Consider the following 19,347-nt stretch of genomic DNA (forward strand, 5'->3'; position numbering starts at 1 on the left):
CACTAGAACAGGTCCAGCTAGTTAATGGTTCTGATCCATCCTGAGCTTCTGCAGGTTAACTAGCAGCACTAGAACAGGTCCAGCTAGTTAATGGTTCTGATCCATCCTGAGCTTCTGCAGGTTAACTAGCAGCAGTAGAACAGGTCCAGCTAGTTAATGGTTCTGATCCATCCTGAGCTTCTGCAGGTTAACTAGCAGCACTAGAACAGGTCCAGCTAGTTAACGGTTCTGATCCATCCTGAGCTTCTGCAGGTTAACTAGCAGCACTAGAACAGGTCCAGCTAGTTAATGGTTCTGATCCATCCTGAGCTTCTGCAGGTTAACTAGCAGCACTAGAACAGGTCCAGCTAGTTAACGGTTCTGATCCATCCTGAGCTTCTGCAGGTTAACTAGCAGCACTAGAACAGGTCCAGCTAGTTAATGGTTCTGATCCATCCTGAGCTTCTGCAGGTTAACTAGCAGCACTAGAACAGGTCCAGCTAGTTAATGGTTCTGATCCATCCTGAGCTTCTGCAGGTTAACTAGCAGCACTAGAACAGGTCCAGCTAGTTAATGGTTCTGATCCATCCTGAGCTTCTGCAGGTTAACTAGCAGCACTAGAACAGGTCCAGCTAGTTAATGGTTCTGATCCATCCTGAGCTTCTGCAGGTTAACTAGCAGCACTAGAACAGGTCCAGCTAGTTAATGGTTCTGATCCATCCTGAGCTTCTGCAGGTTAACTAGCAGCACTAGAACAGGTCCAGCTAGTTAATCTGTTTAAATCCAGTTTGATCACATTTTATGAATATAAAGACTAATTTAATGAATATTTTCAAAGCATCTTTATATTCATGGCGGTTTAAAGTGAAATGTCCTTTTTTTGACCTATAATAGTCTTTCTCCTGTGTTTGTCTTTCCAGACCTCCTGCAGGTTGGGAAAGAGGAGGATTTCTCTGAGCAGCAGCTCTGGAAACAGGAGAGGAATTCCAGTTTGGACCAAGAGGAACCAGAACCTCTGCAGATGAAAGAAGAGCAGCTAAAGCCAGAAGATCCCTGGACTAAAGAGGAAACCATGGAGCTCCCCATCAGTGAGCAGGAGGAGCAGCTGCTTCTCAAGCAGGAGGAAGGAGAGACATTTATGACAGAAAGGGACCACATTGAACCAATCAGGAACCAAGTCATCTGTCAGGACTTTAGTGGCCTTCAGGACCAGGAACCAGAAGAAATTGATCCTAAAGACTCTGGATCAGATGAAGGATCCAAACAGAATCAGAGATGTCAGAAAACATACAAAGGACGGAAGATTTATGAGTGTCTGTCCTGTGGGAAAAGCTTTACTAATAAAACTGCACACAACAGACACACAAGAATTCACACAGGTGAGAAGCCGTTCTCCTGTTCGACTTGTAGCAAAAGTTTTACTCGAAAAAGTAGTTTGAATGAACACATGAGACTTCACACAGGCGAGAAGCCTTTTACCTGTCTGTCCTGTGGGAAAAGCTTCACTCTTAAAGGTAATCTTGAGCAACACATCAGAACTCACACTGGTGAGAAACCGTACTCCTGTAACATTTGTGACAAAAGATTTAGTCAGAAAATTTGTTTGACGGAACACATGTTAACTCATTCAGATGAGAGACCTTTTTCATGTGAGGCCTGTGGGAAAACATTCAAAAGAAGAGATTTTCTGAATGAACACATGAGAACTCACACAGGGGAGAGGCCTTTCAGATGTCCGTTCTGTGGGAAAAGCTTCATTAAGAAGTCTAATCTGGATAGACACATCCCAGTTCACACAGGTGGACACCGTTCTAATGTACGATTCATGGAAGGAAATGTAATAAAGAAAAAGATTTGACGCTTCACATCAGAAATCACCACAATGAGACGCCACAGGAACGAACAGGAGACCTTTTCCATGTTTGACTGGTGAGAAAAATGTCCGTCTAGAAACTCCTTCACCTCATTGGATGAGAAACTCCCACTTTAAAGGTTGTTTTCTAGCAAGATTACTGGAGGCAGTAATCTACTGTTTACATGGAAACTAGAACAGATGAGGCCTGTTAGTATAAACCTGATCAATATTTAAACTATGAGACACCAAAGGAAAGGAAAGGTTATATAGCAGCATCTGGATCAGCCGTCTGATCTACTTTCTATAGTTCTAGTGAGGACGCAGGCAGCAGCATCTGGATCAGCTGTCTGATCTACTTTCTATAGTTCTAGTGAGGACGCAGGCAGCAGCGTCTGGATCAGCTGTCTGATCTACTTTCTATAGTTCTAGTGAGGACGCAGGCAGGATCTACTGTATGCTAACACATCTGTGTTCAAACCGCAGAGAACCAGCTGAGAAACGCAGAGTGAGGAGATGAGGAAGCTGAAGAAGCTCTGAGGGAAGATCTCTGTGCTTCTAATAAACTGGACATCAATAGCATCACAGACTCCATCACCCATTACATTAACTGCTGTGTGGACGACACTGGGCCTATCAGAAAGGTTCCTCACTTCTCCAACAACAAACCAAGGATCCACCCTGAGTTCTCTGAAGAAAAGAGGAGATCCTTTAGATCAGAGAACAAGCAGGAGCTGAGAGCCGCGCAGAAAGAACTGAAGAAGAACATCATGAGAAGAACAGCTACAAGAAGAAGATGGAAGATCAGCTGCAGAACAAGATTAGAGGGAAAACCTGAAGACGATCTCAGACCAAAGTTAGATCATCCAGGCTGCTGGAGACCTGCAGCTGGTTAATGATCAACTGCTTTGATCAGCCAGCCAGTCCTCCCCCAGCCCAGAACCCCCTGCTGGTACCTTCATCCTCTTCAACCACTGACTACTTCAAACCTCCCAGCTACCAAGCATCATCCACCCCCCCACTCCCAGGTTTCCATTGCACAGCCCACCCCTCCCCCGCCATCCTGTCGCTTTGGTCAGCACAGATGAGGAATGAGCTTCTAAAGATGGACTGAAAGGTCCAGATGGCATCACCTCCAGGCTTCTGAGATGTTTAGCAGATGAACTGTGAGGCATCTGGGGCTACATGTTCACCTGAAGCCTGAGGCTGGAAGAAGAACCACCGCTGTGGAAGACCTGTTGTGTGGTAGATAAAACATCTAAACGACCTCAGGAGCTACAGGCTGGAAGCTGGAAGAGCTACAGGCTGGAAGCGCTACAGGCTGGAAGAGCTACAGGCTGGAAGAGCTACAGGCTGGAAGAGCTACAGGCTGGAAGCGCTACAGGCTGGAAGAGCTACAGGCTGGAAGCGCTACAGGCTGGAAGAGCTACAGGCTGGAAGCGCTACAGGCTGGAAGAGCTACAGGCTGGAAGAGCTACAGGCTGGAGGTGCTACAGGCTGGAAGCGCTACAGGCTGGAAGCGCTACAGGCTGGAAGAGCTACAGGCTGGAAGCGCTACAGGCTGGAAGCGCTACAGGCTGGAAGCGCTACAGGCTGGAAGAGCTACAGGCTGGAAGAGCTACAGGCTGGAAGAGCTACAGGCTGGACGTGCTACAGGCTGGAAGCGCTACAGGCTGGAAGCGCTACAGGCTGGAAGAGCTACAGGCTGGAAGCGCTACAGGCTGGAAGCGCTACAGGCTGGAAGAGCTACAGGCTGGAAGAGCTACAGGCTGGAAGAGCTACAGGCTGGAAGAGCTACAGGCTGGAAGCGCTACAGGCTGGAAGAGCTAAAGGCTGGAAGCGCTACAGGCTGGAAGCGCTACAGGCCGGAAGCGCTACAGGCCGGAAGCGCTACAGGCCGGAAGAGCTACAGGCTGGAAGCGCTACAGGCTGGAAGAGCTACAGGCTGGAAGAGCTACAGGCTGGAAGAGCTACAGGCTGGAAGCGCTACAGGCTGGAAGAGCTACAGGCTGGAAGCGCTACAGGCTGGAAGAGCTACAGGCTGGAAGAGCTATAGGCTGGAAGAGCTACAGGCTGGAAGAGCTACAGGCTGGAAGAGCTACAGGCTGGAAGCGCTACAGGCTGGAAGCGCTACAGGCTGGAAGAGGTACAGGCTGGAAGCGCTACAGGCTGGAAGAGCTACAGGCTGGAAGAGCTACAGGCTGGAAGCGCTACAGGCTGGAAGCGCTACAGGCTGGAAGCGCTACAGGCTGGAAGCGCTACAGGCTGGAAGAGGTACAGGCTGGAAGCGCTACAGGCTGGAAGAGCTACAGGCTGGAAGAGCTACAGGCTGGAAGCGCTACAGGCTGGAAGCGCTACAGGCTGGAAGCGCTACAGGCTGGAAGCGCTACAGGCTGGAAGAGCTACAGGCTGGAAGAGCTACAGGCTGGAAGCGCTACAGGCTGGAAGCGCTACAGGCTGGAAGCGCTACAGGCTGGAAGAGCTACAGGCTGGAAGCGCTACAGGCTGGAAGCGCTACAGGCTGGAAGAGCTACAGGCTGGAAGAGCTACAGGCCGGAAGAGCTACAGGCTGGAAGAGCTACAGGCTGGAAGAGCTACAGGCTGGAAGCGCTACAGGCTGGAAGCGCTACAGGCTGGAAGCGCTACAGGCTGGAAGAGCTACAGGCTGGAAGAGCTACAGGCTGGAAGAGCTACAGGCTGGAAGAGCTACAGGCTGGAAGCGCTACAGGCTGGAAGCGCTACAGGCTGGAAGAGCTACAGGCTGGAAGCGCTACAGGCTGGAAGCGCTACAGGCTGGAAGAGCTACAGGCTGGAAGAGCTACAGGCTGGAAGCGCTACAGGCTGGAAGAGCTACAGGCTGGAAGCGCTACAGGCTGGAAGAGCTACAGGCTGGAAGCGCTACAGGCTGGAAGAGCTACAGGCTGGAAGCGCTACAGGCTGGAAGAGCTACAGGCTGGAAGCGCTACAGGCTGGAAGAGCTACAGGCTGGAAGAGCTACAGGCTGGAAGCGCTACAGGCTGGAAGAGCTACAGGCTGGAAGAGCTACAGGCTGGAAGAGCTACAGGCTGGAAGCGCTACAGGCTGGAAGAGCTACAGGCTGGAAGAGCTACAGGCTGGAAGCGCTACAGGCTGGAAGCGCTACAGGCTGGAAGCGCTACAGGCTGGAAGCGCTACAGGCTGGAAGAGGTACAGGCTGGAAGCGCTACAGGCTGGAAGCGCTACAGGCTGGAAGAGCTACAGGCTGGAAGAGCTACAGGCTGGAAGCGCTACAGGCTGGAAGCGCTACAGGCTGGAAGCGCTACAGGCTGGAAGAGGTACAGGCTGGAAGCGCTACAGGCTGGAAGAGCTACAGGCTGGAAGAGCTACAGGCTGGAAGCGCTACAGGCTGGAAGCGCTACAGGCTGGAAGCGCTACAGGCTGGAAGCGCTACAGGCTGGAAGAGGTACAGGCTGGAAGCGCTACAGGCTGGAAGCGCTACAGGCTGGAAGCGCTCACTTCACACCTGCTCTCAGCTCCATCCAGCCAGGACTCCAAGCTGGAGCTGTCAGCAGTGGACCAGCAGAACATGTCCCAGTGGGTTCTGGACTACCTCACTGGCTCCCACAGTGTGTGAGGACACAGGGCTGTGTCTCGGATAGGTTGGTCTGCAGTATGGGGGTCCCACAGGGAACAGTGCTGGAACCGTTCCTCTTCACCCTCTGCAGACGTCTCCATCAGCTCCCCACGCTGCCACCACCAGACCTCTGACCTTTCTGCCATAGCTGGCCTCATCACAGGTGGAGACGACTCAGAGGACAGACAGTGGACCCAGAACTTGGTGGTCTGGTTCCAGCAGAACCACCTTCTAATGAATGCAGGGAAAACCAAGGAGCTAATGTTGGTTTGTTGCAGAATCAGATCCACCCACTGCCACTGGTGGACATCCAGGGACGGACAGTGAGGTAGTGGACTCTGATAAATACCTCAGTGTTCACCTGAAGAACAAACTGAACTCCCAGCACTGAGGCTCTGGATCAGAGCAGACTCTACCTGCTGTGGAGACTGAGGGGGGGGGGCTCCTAAAGACCTCCTCTGACTCTGCTGTGGCGTCAGCCATCTTCTATGGAGCTGTCTGTTGGAGCAGCGGCTCATCTGGAGCTGAGAGGAAGCGGCTGGATCAGCTGGTCAGGAAGGCCAGCTGTGATTGGATGCCCTCTGGACTCAGAGCAGGAGGTGGAAACAGACGGATCCTAACTAAAGGAGTTCAGCTGGTGCTGAACTGGACAGCTCCTCCAGTGACAGACTGCTGCACCTTAAATGCACCAGGGAGCGTTATCACAGATCCTTCCTCCCAGCAGCTGGAAGACTCTAGAACCACCACTGTTCCCAGCAACCTCAACCAGTTCTTCCATTCATGCTGATTCTGCTCAGTTTCTACCTTAGTCAGTTAAATAACCTGCTGCTGTCATTCTGCACATCTCTGATGTTGCTGCTATTTTCTAATTACTGTAAAAATGTCCATAGCTGCATATTGGTTGGGTTAGGGTTTATTGTTGTTTATTCTCTTTATTCTTTCATTCTGATACTGTATATTCTTATACTTTTTTTAAGGTCCACATTTGTTTGAACACCTTTGCTTTAATCCTTTGAGGCTGCTGTAAGACCACAATGTCCCCATTGTGGGACACTAAAGGGATTTTCTATTCTATGATGTGTTTTCTATTCTCTGTGCCAGTGTTTCTGACCATATGAGCAAAAACACTGTGAAACTCATCAGAGGTGGGCTGGCAGTGTCGCTGAACAACAGAGGGTGTCCTTCCTTCAGGACATGTTACTCTAAGGTTCATCACTGCTGACCAGATATTGAACTGTTCCCTTAGGGCGCTGCTTGTGTCTCTGAAAGATAGGGGCCACATTGGGGGAGGAGAGGGGGGAGCATATTTCACACTTTATCCTTGGCAGCTGTTGTGCCATATGCCATGATGATGGTTTTTGGACATTGGGAATCAGTGTCCATGTTCCATCCTGACATGATGACCAGAGAGGAGGATGCAGCTTTGGTGAATTATCAGCTTTAAGATCTCTGTCAGCCCCCTCCCCTTTTTGGCCAACGCAGTCACAGGCACGTCACATGGCAACCCCAGAGGTGGGACTTCCCAGCCCCCTTTTATGAGAGGACAGTACAAAACCACAGAGGATTCTTTTCCTTTCCTGCTCTCTTGCCCTTGCCCCAAACAGACCTCTTGCAACACATTTCTCTTGAGTTTCAGGAACTTATAGAGCCAGACTGGATGAGAAAGACTGCCTTGATGGATGAGACTCAAGCCTTTCAATCCACATGGACAAAGGTTTGCAGGTCTGGCATGATTAGGGACAGAACAAGCAATGTATCTTTGATGATGTTGATGATTTCATGTCTTTAGTGATGAGTAAAGGCAAGCTAACAGGATGGACTGCATGCTACGCTATGCTACAGGAATATGTGTTGAGCTGTTGCTAAAGCTTAGACCAGCTTTATTCACTAATAGTTTAAACACTGATATAACATTAGTGTTCATGTGTTCCTCAGATGCTCGTTACATTTCCATTACCAAGTCTGACCAAGAGTCATTTAGTGGAATCCTGATGTCTATTCGCTGCTAGCTATTTCAAAGAGGGTAAAGAATCATTTAGCTAAAGGTTTTTGGTTCCTGATTAAGCAAATCATTCAATAAAACATTATTTGGCCAAATAACGGGGAATCCAAAATATACTTTTTTTCATATTGCTTCAATTCACATCATTTCATCTCAGGTCACTTTATAGATCCAGATCAACCAGATCATCCAACCAGATCGGTTAAAAGTTTTCTATCTAAGGAAAACCAGCTGATTGCATCGACTCATTGACTCTTCAGCAATCCCTCACACTAAGCATGCTTGTAGCGACAGTGGAGAGGAAAAACTCCCTTTGAACAGGAAGAAACCTCCAGCAGAACCAGGCTCAGTGTGAGCGGCCATCTGCTGAGGCCCACTGGGGTTCAAGGAGACAGAAGCAGACATAGAAAAAGAAGCATAGATACAAAAGGCAACTGTCAACCAGCTCCACAGGCGGCCCCGTCCAGGAAACACACAGCCAGGCAGACGAGCTCCGAGCCAGCTCCCATGTCAGAGGATGAAGAGAGCACATCCAGTTAGTCACAGTCAGAGAAACAGGACTACACTGGAAAACAGGCCAAGCTCCAACATCTAGAAACAAAGGTGTTGATGGCAGCAGCACAGCTGATATTTCTCTCCAGGATGGAGTCACAGCCAAACAGGAACAGACCAGATGAAGCTACTATGAGAAAAAGCAGAGAGAGCAGAACGTTAGAGATTGAACTAACAGATTCTGCAGAGTGGGAGAATAGAGATAGAATGAAGCAGAATGATGAAAAAGGGGTCCCTATGTCCTCCAGCAGTCTAAGCCTATAGCAGCAGAACTATAGAGATAGAATGAAGCAGAATGATGAAAAAGGGCTCCCTATGTCCTCCAGCAGTCTAAGCCTATAGCAGCAGAACTATAGAGATAGATCAGGATAACCTGAGCCACTCTAACTAGAAGCTTTATCAAAAGGAAAGTTTTAAGCCTAGCCTTAAAAGTAGACAGGGTGTCTGCCTCACGGACTAAAACTGGTAGTTGGTTCCACAGGAGAGGAGCCTGATAACTAAAAGATCTGCCTCCCATTCTACTTTTAGAAATTCTAGGAACCACTAGTAAACCTGCAGATTGAGAGCGAAGTGCTCTGTTAGGAACATCAGGAACAATCAGATCTCTGATATCAGATGGAGCTTGGCCATTTAAGGCTTTATATGTGAGAAGGAGGATTTTAAATTCTATTCTGGATTTAACAGGAAGCCAATGAAGAGAAGCCAGGATAGGAGAGATATGATCTCTCTTTTTCATTTTCATCAGAACTCTGGCTGCAGCATTTTGGATCAGCTGAAGGCTTTTAACTACAGTTTGTGGACTTCCTGATAGTAAAGAATTACAATAGTCCAGCCTTGAAGTAACAAATGCATGGACTAGTTTCTCATCTCACACAAATTCATTAAAAGTGCCATTTATTAGTTTTTATAAAATATAACATTCACACTATTTGATAATAACATAAATTGAACTTTAAACTGTGTTTGCATTGGTGAGGCAGATAGTTTTAAATATTGAGCTTCTGTGACGTTATTTCTGTGAAGACAGAATCATTCAGAATCATGCATAATGATTTAATCTCTCCACTAGATGGTGCTATAAACCTACCCAATGGTGCTGAATTGTGTCAATCATCTCATCACACCATTGTCATAGTGGCAGTTACATTCCCCTCATATTAGTTTAGATTATAAATATGTTTACCATCTAAACTTTTCATTTACTTGTGGCTTGATGCGCTTTCTAAACTGCAGTAGAAGCTGAAATCTGGCGAGCAGGCTGTGAGCAGACAAGCTCCAGTTTCTGAACTCATAAACAACGACTTTCTGTGTGGTAAAACTATTCCAGAGGAAGAAAGATGGAACGATTCTCCTTTTAAAGCAGCTGGTGGTGGATCTGCTGATGATATCCTCCTGAGCAGGCTGCATGAAAAAGGGCTTCCTGGACTTATGCAGAGATTCAAACCCTGCTTGGACCCACTTCCTCCTTTAGTCCAGGTCAGTCAGTCAAGGTTGAGCGACTACACACAGATTTACCACTGTTCAGTTGTTTTCCTGCCCCTATAGGAGCAAAACAGAACAAAAACAATGGCCATTGTTCATCACTAGAAATCAGTGTTGTAGTACTCCAGATCAGTCTTGGTCTCGAGTCCATTTTTTGATGGTCTCAGTCTCGGACTTGACAGCATTTGGTCTCGGGCGCTGAGGACTCGACATTTTATTTCATGACCGGTCAAGACCATAACTGTGGAAATAACGCTAATCATCGGAATATTATCAGTTTCTTTAAGATCCTTCTTTTTATTGGATGCTTGGATTCAAATCCAAACAATAACCTGTCTCATGTTTTTTTTTTATTTACCGCCGGACCCCCCACCCCCTTTCACCAGCGTGCAGGCTGCAGCACTTTGATTGATAGTCACAAGTGGTTGTCTGAGAACGGGATAAAATGTTGGCCAAATCATCGGTTATAAAATTCTGCTAATAAAATCACAAAGAATATATTTGTAAACCAACATTGATAAAAAAGCATACAGCCTAATGTATGTTCTGCAATGCTTCACTATCAGAGACGGTGGGGACTACGTCCAACTTTTATCCACACCTTGACAGAAGCACAAAGAAAGGTAAGCTAGGTGTAAAAGTGATGCTAGGAAAGCTAGCTAGCTCCTCAGTAACTTTGATAAAACAAAATATCTTTATAAAAGTTATATAGTTTTTTTTTTTTTTTTACATATTTAAGTCATTATTTTGTGACAGTATGTTATGAGACCGACAAGCTGTGAAAATATTGAGCACTTCTGCTATTTCTCCATGTTCCCAGTGCTAACTAGAGAAATAAACCGCTTGGTCAAAAACAAACCATCTGATCAGCAACAGGGTCTCAGAACTGACAGAAGTCAGTCAGGCTTTTCTATTTCAGTGGGGTTTGTATTTCTGCAGATGTCAGCAGCTCAGGGAGGAAGGGAAGGAGATCAATCTATGTTTTTCAACAAATTATCTGTCTCATAACATTTTCACAACTTGGTGACAGATATAGATTTATTTAAGAAAAGTTATATAATATAGCTTTACTCTGTATATGAGAGAGAAATGATTGGAATTTTTTCAGTTTTACACATTTGCACATTGTTTTGAAATAGCAAATTTAAAAATAAATGTGTGTACTGTTCATGAACGGCAGAGAAAATACTATTTTGATCGACTTTGATTAATTGTTTGAAATTCTGTGATTACTACTCAGAAGTACTAAATAAAGATGTTTATGTTTATTCCAGTTCTGTGTGTTAAATATCTAGGTGTTTTTATGTGAATGTGGGTCTTTTAGAACCATTTTAGTGATTTTGATCATGTTTCACATTTTATTGTCACATACTGGCGCTGGTCTTGGTCGTGACTCGGTCTCGACTTCCCTCGGTCTTGGTCTTGACTTGGTCTCGGACCCTAAAAGTCTTAGTCTTGTCTCGGTCTCGACTTCCCTCGGTCTTGGTCTTGACTTAGTCTCGGACCGTAAAAGTCTTGGTCTTGTCTCGGTCTCGACTTCCCTCGGTCTTGGTCTTGACTTGGTCTCGGACCCTAAAAGTCTTGGTCTTGTCTCGGTCTCGACTTCCCTCGGTCTTGGTCTTGACTTAGTCTCGGACCCTAAAAGTCTTGGTCTTGTCTCGGTCTCGACTTGCCTCGGTCTTGGTCTTGACTTGGTCTCGGACCCTAAAAGTCTTGGTCTTGTCTCGGTCTCGACTTGCCTCGGTCTTGGTCTTGACTTGGTCTTGGACCCTAAAAGTCTTGGTCTTGTCTCGGTCTTGACTTCCCTCGGTCTTGGTCTTGACTTGGTCTTGGACCCTAAAAGTCTTGGTCTTGTCTCGGTCTCGACTTCCCTCGGTCTTGGTCTTGACTTAGTCTCGGACCCTAAAAGTCTTGGTCTTGTCTCGGTCTCGACTTGCCTCGGTCTTGGTCTTGACTTGGTCTCGGACCCTAAAAGTCTTGGTCTTGTCTCGGTCTCGACTTGCCTCGGTCTTGGTCTTGACTTGGTCTCGGACCCTAAAAGTCTTGGTCTTGTCTCGGTCTCGACTTCCCTCGGTCTTGACTTGGTCTCGGACCCTAAAAGCCTTGGTCTTGTCTCGGTCCTGATACACTCTGGTCTTGGTCTTGTCTTGGTCTCGGGTTAGGTGGTCTTGACCACAACACTGCTAGAAACGCCACAGATAGGAGAATTTTCGTCAGCCTGCAGTCCCCCCAACAATACTCCACAGCTCATGAATCCCCTTTCAGATGTAAATGCCCCATTAGCGCTGTGGCTGGAGAACCATTCCACCACCTTCAGTTTCGGTTTCAGCTAAAGTCTCTCTCTTTGAGACTGTTTTACCTGATAGCAGGGGGAGAAAAAATCATATTTGTAATTAAATATAACTAGGTCTACGTCATCAGTGTCGCCAACAGCGCAATGATTTCAGAGCAGTCACCAGTGCAGCGATCAGACCATGGGCGTAGGTTTGCATAGGGACCATAGGGACATGTCCCTACCAACATTTAGAACCGTCCTAATTGTCCCTACCAATAATTGGATGTGAGCAACATGTTTCTAATTTCCAGCAGTAGTTGTTGCAGCAGTGGCTTCTTTTCCTCTCGCAGCTCCTCTACCTGGTCTCTCCTGTCCCTTTCATGTAGCAGCGCATGGAACTGTGCTGCGCTGTTTAACTCCACTCTCATTGGTTGTTCTGCCTTAGGTTCCGCCTTCTCTCTCTCTGATTGGCTGTTTTCTAGTCCTGGTGTGCTTGGAGCACAAAATTGAAAATGTATTCACACTAGAATGCAGCGGTTACTACAATTAATATTAGACTACAAAACTAGTCCCAATAAAAAAAATGAATATCATGTACACTAAAAAACAAAAACCTTTTTTTTCTTTAATAAAGCGAAATATTCTGAGTCAGCCAGGAGTTCTGAAGACTGCTGGAAAAATGGATAAATAAAGGCTGTAAGCATCAACATGTCTGATTCTTAGCCACAGCCAACTAAAAAAGAAAATGTGAGGATTTCCTTTTTACCAATATTTAGTTGCTATTACTGTTTTCATTTTTTTATGACTCTTTGAGAAAGTTCAGGTATAATTATTAGCAGGTGTTATTTCTCTTATAGAGTACAACAACAAGAAATGGAGCCTAAACATCTGCTGTTTATCGTTTAAAAAGCATAATTAGGGTTCCACATAATAATAGTAATTTAATTGACTATTTATACTTCTAGAAATAGGATAAAGACAAGAACAAACAGAGGAAGAATATTAACATTGATTTTATCTTACATAGATTTCCACAGTCTATAAGTAAATTAGTACAAACATTAATGTCTGGTAAAATGCTTGAATCTGGCTGTTTATTTTGGATATTATTAAATTACCGATAAGATAGTGTTATATTGTCTTTTATAATTGTTAAAAGTGATTTTATATTTTAATAAACCTAGGCTCATTCTTAGTGTTGTGTTTGTAGATGATGCCACTGAAAAAGAAAATACAGTAAGGAGCTATTTAAATAGTCAGACAGTAAGCAATATAGGACAATGATAAAAGGTTGTGTTACATTTAATCCTTTACTATTAAAATTGCACTTATAGATTATATGATTATAGGAAACACATATATCCAGTAATAATGATGCAGGGCAGCTTGTAGGTGAAGCAGCTGGCCTTCAGGTGACGTCTAAATAAACCAGGTGAAACTAAAATATTTCCACATGAGGAGTTCTGAATGGAGAATATTGACAGAAAAAATTTTCTTTTTAATCTTATATATTTATATATATATCAGAATCAGAATCAGAATCGGGTTTATTGCCATTGTTAGTGAAGAGGTTCACAACTAGGAAATTTTTGTGGTACAGTCGTGCAACATGAAACATATATGAAATAGTAAATAAAATTATAAAAATCTCTAAAGACACTAGGGTATAAGGCATGCAAAAAATATACTAATATATACACTTAAGATAAAAATATGGATAAATATAAAAAGTAAAATGTACAAGATAGTGCAAATAGAGCAGTGTGCAATACAGCAGTGTGAATGGCATGGGCAGGTTATGGAGTCTGACATGTAGTGTTCATGAGTCTTATGGCAGAGGGGAAGAAGCTGTTTTTATGTCGGGAGGTTCTGGTCCGTATGGACCGTAGCCTCCTCCCTGAGGGGAGAGGTTCAAACAGTCTGTGTCCAGGGTGAGAAGGGTCGGCTGTGATGCGACCTGCACGCCTCCTGGTCCTGGAGACATACAGGTCCTGGAGTGATGGCAGCTTACAGCCGATCACCTTCTCAGCAGAGCGCACAATGCGCTGCAGTTGGTATCTGTCCCTGGCGGTGGCGCCAGCGTACCACACGGTGATGGAGGAGGTGAGGATGGACTCAATGATGGAGGTGTAAAACTGCACCAACATCCGGGTTGGCAGCTTGAGTTTCCTCAGCTGCCGCAGAAAGAACATCCTCTGCTGGGCCTTCTTGATGAGGGAGCTGATGGTCGGCTCCCACTTGAGGTCCTGGGTGATGGTGGCGCCCAGGAAGCGGAAGGACTCCACGTTGGAGATGGGGGTAGGGCTGTCTGTGAGGGCAAGGGGGGACGGTGGGGCTGTGACCTTTCTAAAGTCCACGATCATCTCCACTGTCTTTTGGGTGTTCAGATCCAGGTTGTTGCTGCTGCACCAGGACACCAGCCGTTCCACCTCCCTCCTGTAGGCAGACTCATCACCGTCCGAGATGAGCCCGATGAGGGTGGTGTCGTCTGCAAACTTGATCAATTTAAAGGACTGATGGAGGTGCAGCAGTTGGTGTACAGGGAGAAAAGCCAGGGGGAAAGGACACAGCCCTGGGGGGATCCGGTGTTGATGGTCTGTGTGTCCAGTTGTTCCCAGCCGCACGTGCTGTCTCCGGTCCGTCAGGAAGTCAGTGATCCACCTGCAGAGGGAGCTGGGCACGTTGAGCTGGTACAGCTTGTCCTGGAGCAGACCCGGGAGGATGGAGTTGAAGGCAGAGCTGAAGTCCACGAACAGGATCCTGGCGTAGGTTCCTGGGGAGTCCAGATGCTGCAGGATGAAGTGGAGGGCCAGGTTGACTGCGTCGTCTACGGACCTGTTGGCTCTGTAGGCGAACTGCAGCGGGTCCAGGAGGGGGGTGGTGATGGATTTTAGGTGTTGCAGAACCAATCGCTCAAAGGACTTCATGACCACAGACGTCAGCGCCACCGGCCTGTAGTCATTTAGTCCTGTGATCCTTGGTTTCTTCGGGACAGGAACAATGGTGGAGGATTTGAAGCAGCCCGGCACATGGCATGACTCCAAGGAGATGTTAAAAATGTCCGTGAAGACAGGAGACAGTTCGCTGGCAAAGTGTTTCAGGGTGGAGGGAGAAACGCCGTCAGGGACCAGCAGCTTTACGGGTGTTCAGCTTCAGAAACTGTCTGTGCAAGTCCTGCTCCAGGATGCAGTGGGCAGGGGGGGACAAGGGGTGGATTGAGGGGGCCTTTGATGGAGTGGCCTCAATTGTGTTGGGGGAGGAGGGGGTGGCTGGAGAGACCAGAGAGGTGCTAACGGCTCTGGGACAGTCGAAACGGCAGTAGTGTGTATTCAGTCTTTCACACAGTGCCCGGTCATTCAGAGCTCGGGGGGCTTTGGGCTTGTAGTTGGTAATAGCCCTGAGGCCCCTCCACACTGTGGCAGAGTCGTTGGCAGAGAACTGCTGCTGGAGGCGATTTGCATACACAGATTTAGCCTTCCTCATCTCCCTGCTAAACCTGTATTTCACCTCTTTGTAGCTGTCTCTGTCCCCGCTCTTGCGTGCTGCCTCCTTCTCTCGTCGAATCTGGCCGAGCTTAGGTGTGAACCAGGGCTTGTCGTTTGCATAACGCACCCTGGTGCGCGTTGGTAGGATGCGCTCCTCATTGTACTGTATGTATGAGGTCACAATGTCAGTGTACTCGTCCAGATTATCTGTAGCAGCCCTGAACACCTCCCAGTCTGTGGTTTCCAGACACGTGCGGAGCTCCTCCACAGCCTCACTGGTCCAGATCTTAGTTGTGCTAACTACAGGCTTAGCTAGCTTCAGTTTTTGTCTATATGTGGGTATGAGATGGACCATCACGTGATCTGATAGTCCGAGGGCGGCACGGGGGACGGCGCGATAGGCGTTGTTTGCTGTTGTGTAACAGTGATCCAAAGTGTTCTGCTCTCTGGTGGGGCATTTAATAAACTGTCTGTATTTGGGTAGCTCCTGACTCAGATTTACTTTGTTAAAGTCACCAAGCACAATAACAAGAGAGTCAGGAAAAGTCCGCTCCACATGTAAGACATGGTCCGACAGCGCGCGCTGAGCCTCACGTGCGTCAGCGGCGGGTGGGATGTATACAGCCGCCAGGATGAATGGAAAACAAACTCACGCGGAGAATAGAATGGTTTACAGTTAATGAAGAGATATTCCAGAGAAGGAGAGCAGTGTTGTGAGATCACCGTCACATCGGTGCTCCAGCTGTTGTTGATGTAGAAGCAGACTCCGCCGCCTTTTGTTTTTCCGGAGAGCTCCGCGCTGCGATCCGCACGGAGGAGTTGAAATCCCTCCAGGTGTAGCGCGCTGTCCGCGATCTGTCTGCTGAGCCATGTCTCCGTGAAGCACAAAACACAAGAGGAGGAAAGGTCTTTGTTCCTTCTCATGAGCAGCGCCAGCTCATCCATCTTGTTGCTGAGAGCTCGGACATTAGAAAGAAATACGCCAGGTAGAGGCGTGCGTGTCCCCCGTCTGCGAAGGCGCACAAGAGCTCCGGCACGTTTGCCTCTCTTACGGCGTCTTCCTCTCTTGGCCAGAAATAGGACCGAGTCCACGGCAGAAACTAAAAAAACTGGTAATAAATCCTTAGGAGTGGTAGCTCTAATGTTTAGAAGCTCTTCACGGGGGTAAGAGCACGCGGACGCACAATTAACTAACAAAAACAGACAAAACAGGGCGCACGAGAGGACCAGGGCGACCGTAGGTGGCGCCATCTTGGAATGAGTATATATATATATATATATATATATATATATATATATATATATATATATATATATATATATATATATATATATATATATATATATATTATAATATATAATATATATATATATATATATATATATATATATATATATATATTATAATATATAATATATATATATATATATATATATATAGTATTTTTACAATTTTGGTATAATTACTGATCTAAGTTGATTGCTCTATAGGGGAAAGGGACATTTTACATTTATATTATGTTTTATAGTCTCCATTCACCAGTTAATTATTAATCACATACTAAATTAGTTGACGATTATTGAAATAATCAATTAATACGATTAATTTTTTTCAGCCCTAGATAAAATACCTGAAATGGGCTATACAGAGTAACTACAGCCCAGATGTTCAACTTTTATAGTGAAGTTAATATTTTAATGAATGTATTATTTTGCTTGATACAGAGAGAGAATAGTAGGTAAAATATAAGAGTGGGGTTTAACTCTGCACAATTGTATATCTTCAAAAGAAAATACTGTATTTACCTTCTCTATTAGTCATTCAAATGAAACCATTTTTAAAGTGGAAAACAGTCCTAATTCCACATTCATCAGAGCCGCTGATACTTCAAACATTGATAAACAGCATCTAATGAGTGTAGTGCTTATAACATTTTTATTAATGTAGCAAAATGCTGCTTTTCTCTTTTAACAATGAATCTGTCTTATCAGTACGGATGCTCACATCCAGTATAAAAAAGGGCATGCATATTGCATAGCACCAATGACACCAGACCAATAGTGTCCCCACCAAAGTTCAAATCAAACCTACGCCCTTGGATCAGACGATCTGTACAATGAAAATAGCTGTGTTGTGATTCTATAGTTAAATTCTATTCCCAGCCTGCTGGGAATTTATGTTTCTGATAATTTAAGATGTTTATTGCCCTCCCTGTGGGGGGGTAAATATCTTATTTAATCAGATATTATTTCAGCTGTTATATACTGTTTATGACACACAGTCCTACTAACTGTGTGTTAGAACAATAGATGAAAGAGTGATTCGAGCTCTAATCATGGTCAAACAGTTATTTCTGCACATACATGGAATAAATTCACCACAACTTCTGTTCAAAGTATGAGATTTTATTAACAAAAATCATTCAGCTCCACGTCAAACGTATTCCAGTTTAACACTCTCAACTAAGACTAGTAAAACTCAACTAAACTAAACTAACTACTATGTACAAAGAGGAAGTGGAAAACGGTTGAAAACCATATTACAGTTTAAGATGGATTCTGTGTTTGAAACCAAAGTTTATCTGGAAGAATTTGGGATCTGATCAAATTAGCTTTTCACTAATTTAGAGAAGTTGGAAAGTTTTCAGACCAATTCACAATGCAAATCCATGAGGTGAATAAAACATTATTTGCTTAAATAATGTTTTATTGAATGATTTGCTTAATCAGGAACCAATAACCTTTAGTTAAATGATTCTTTACCCTCTTTGAAATAGCTAGCAGCGAATAGACATCAGGATTCCACTAAATGACTCTTGGTCAGACTTGCTAATGGAAATGTAATGAGCATCTGAGGAACACATGAACACTAATGTTATATCAGTGTTTAAATCCTTAGTGAATAAAGCTGGTCTAAGCTTTAGCAACAGCTCAACACATATTCCTGTAGCATAGCGTAGCATGCAGTCCATCCTGTTAGCTTTGTCTTTACTCATCAGTAAACACACACTATGATTAACATCATCAAAAGACACATTGCTTGTTCTGTCCCTAATCATGCCAGACCTGCAAACCTTTTTCATGTCCATTTGGAAAGCTTGAGTTTCATCAAGTTTTGCAGTTCTGCAGTCAGGGGTCCCCTCAGTCTCACAGCAGGGGTCCCCTCAGTCTCACAGCAGGGGTCCCCTCAGTCTCACAGCAGGGGTCCCCTCAGTCTCACAGCAGGGCATGGTCTTCATCCAGTTTGGCCCTAAAAGTTCTGAAACTCAAGAGAAATGTGTTGCAAAAGGTCTGTTTGCAGCAGTTCGGTTCTGAAAGGCTCTGACTTATCCTTGAGGGTTCTGGGGATCTGGTTCCCCTGGGGCCCGCATCTCCACTGTGGCCCCCAGCTTTGAGCGCAGGAGCAGAGGGAGGCAAAAGAAGGACTGGAGCAGAAGAGACAGAATTCTGTGTGCTCTCTGGTTTTCTCTGTCCTCATACAGAGGGGGGGTGGTGGTTTTTCACACCTCTGGGTGGTGGTTTTTCACACCTCTGTGACTTGCCTGTGGATCGAGGCCTTGCCTGAAACGGGGGTTGTTGCAGAGATTCCACAGCTGATTCCACATCATTGTGTCAAGATGAAATATGGACACTGGTTCCCAATGTCCAAAAAGTTTGATCCTGGCATATGGCACCACAGCTGCATGAGCTGGAACGCTGTACAAAGCAAGAATATTTATACAATAATGACCATTGTTTATTCGGGGGGAAATATAACTCAGGCGATCTCTCTTCTCTCTCTCCTCTTTCCTCCGCTGGCAATACTTGCACAAATTCAGCTTTTCCGGACTAATAACTCATCGGCGGATTATTTATTCTACAAAACAGACACCACAGCAAGTCATACAGTGAGCTACAACCATAGTTTCCTCAAAGCGAGTCTCCTATCGCACTGGGAGAATTACATTGGACACTATGGGGAGCTCACTGCTCCAAAAATGTGCAGGAGGAGCGAACTCTGCAAAATAATCAGAGAGGAAAATTAAAAAGCGTCACCAAGCAGAGGTGGATTATTATCACATTTATTGGATTAGAAAATAATACTTTTCTGAGGAATTTCCAAAAGCC

The 19,347-nt window shown here is 45.6% G+C and overlaps 1 protein-coding gene across 1 annotated transcript; it reads left to right on the forward strand.

Annotated features, from left to right (window-relative positions):
* Positions 1–899: 899 nt before the first annotated feature.
* On the forward strand, positions 900–2,095 carry LOC119780222 (gastrula zinc finger protein XlCGF7.1-like; the record flags this gene model as incomplete). The annotated part of the gene is made up of 1 exon (XM_038280179.1): positions 900–2,095. A coding segment is annotated over one exon (938 nt), but the record flags the coding sequence as incomplete, so codon positions are not given.
* Between the last annotated feature and the right edge of the window lie 17,252 nt (positions 2,096–19,347).

The sequence above is a fragment of the Cyprinodon tularosa genome, unplaced genomic scaffold (genome assembly GCF_016077235.1).
Source record: "Cyprinodon tularosa strain WSP-4 unplaced genomic scaffold, ASM1607723v1 ctg1577, whole genome shotgun sequence".
Lineage (NCBI taxonomy): Eukaryota > Metazoa > Chordata > Actinopteri > Cyprinodontiformes > Cyprinodontidae > Cyprinodon > Cyprinodon tularosa.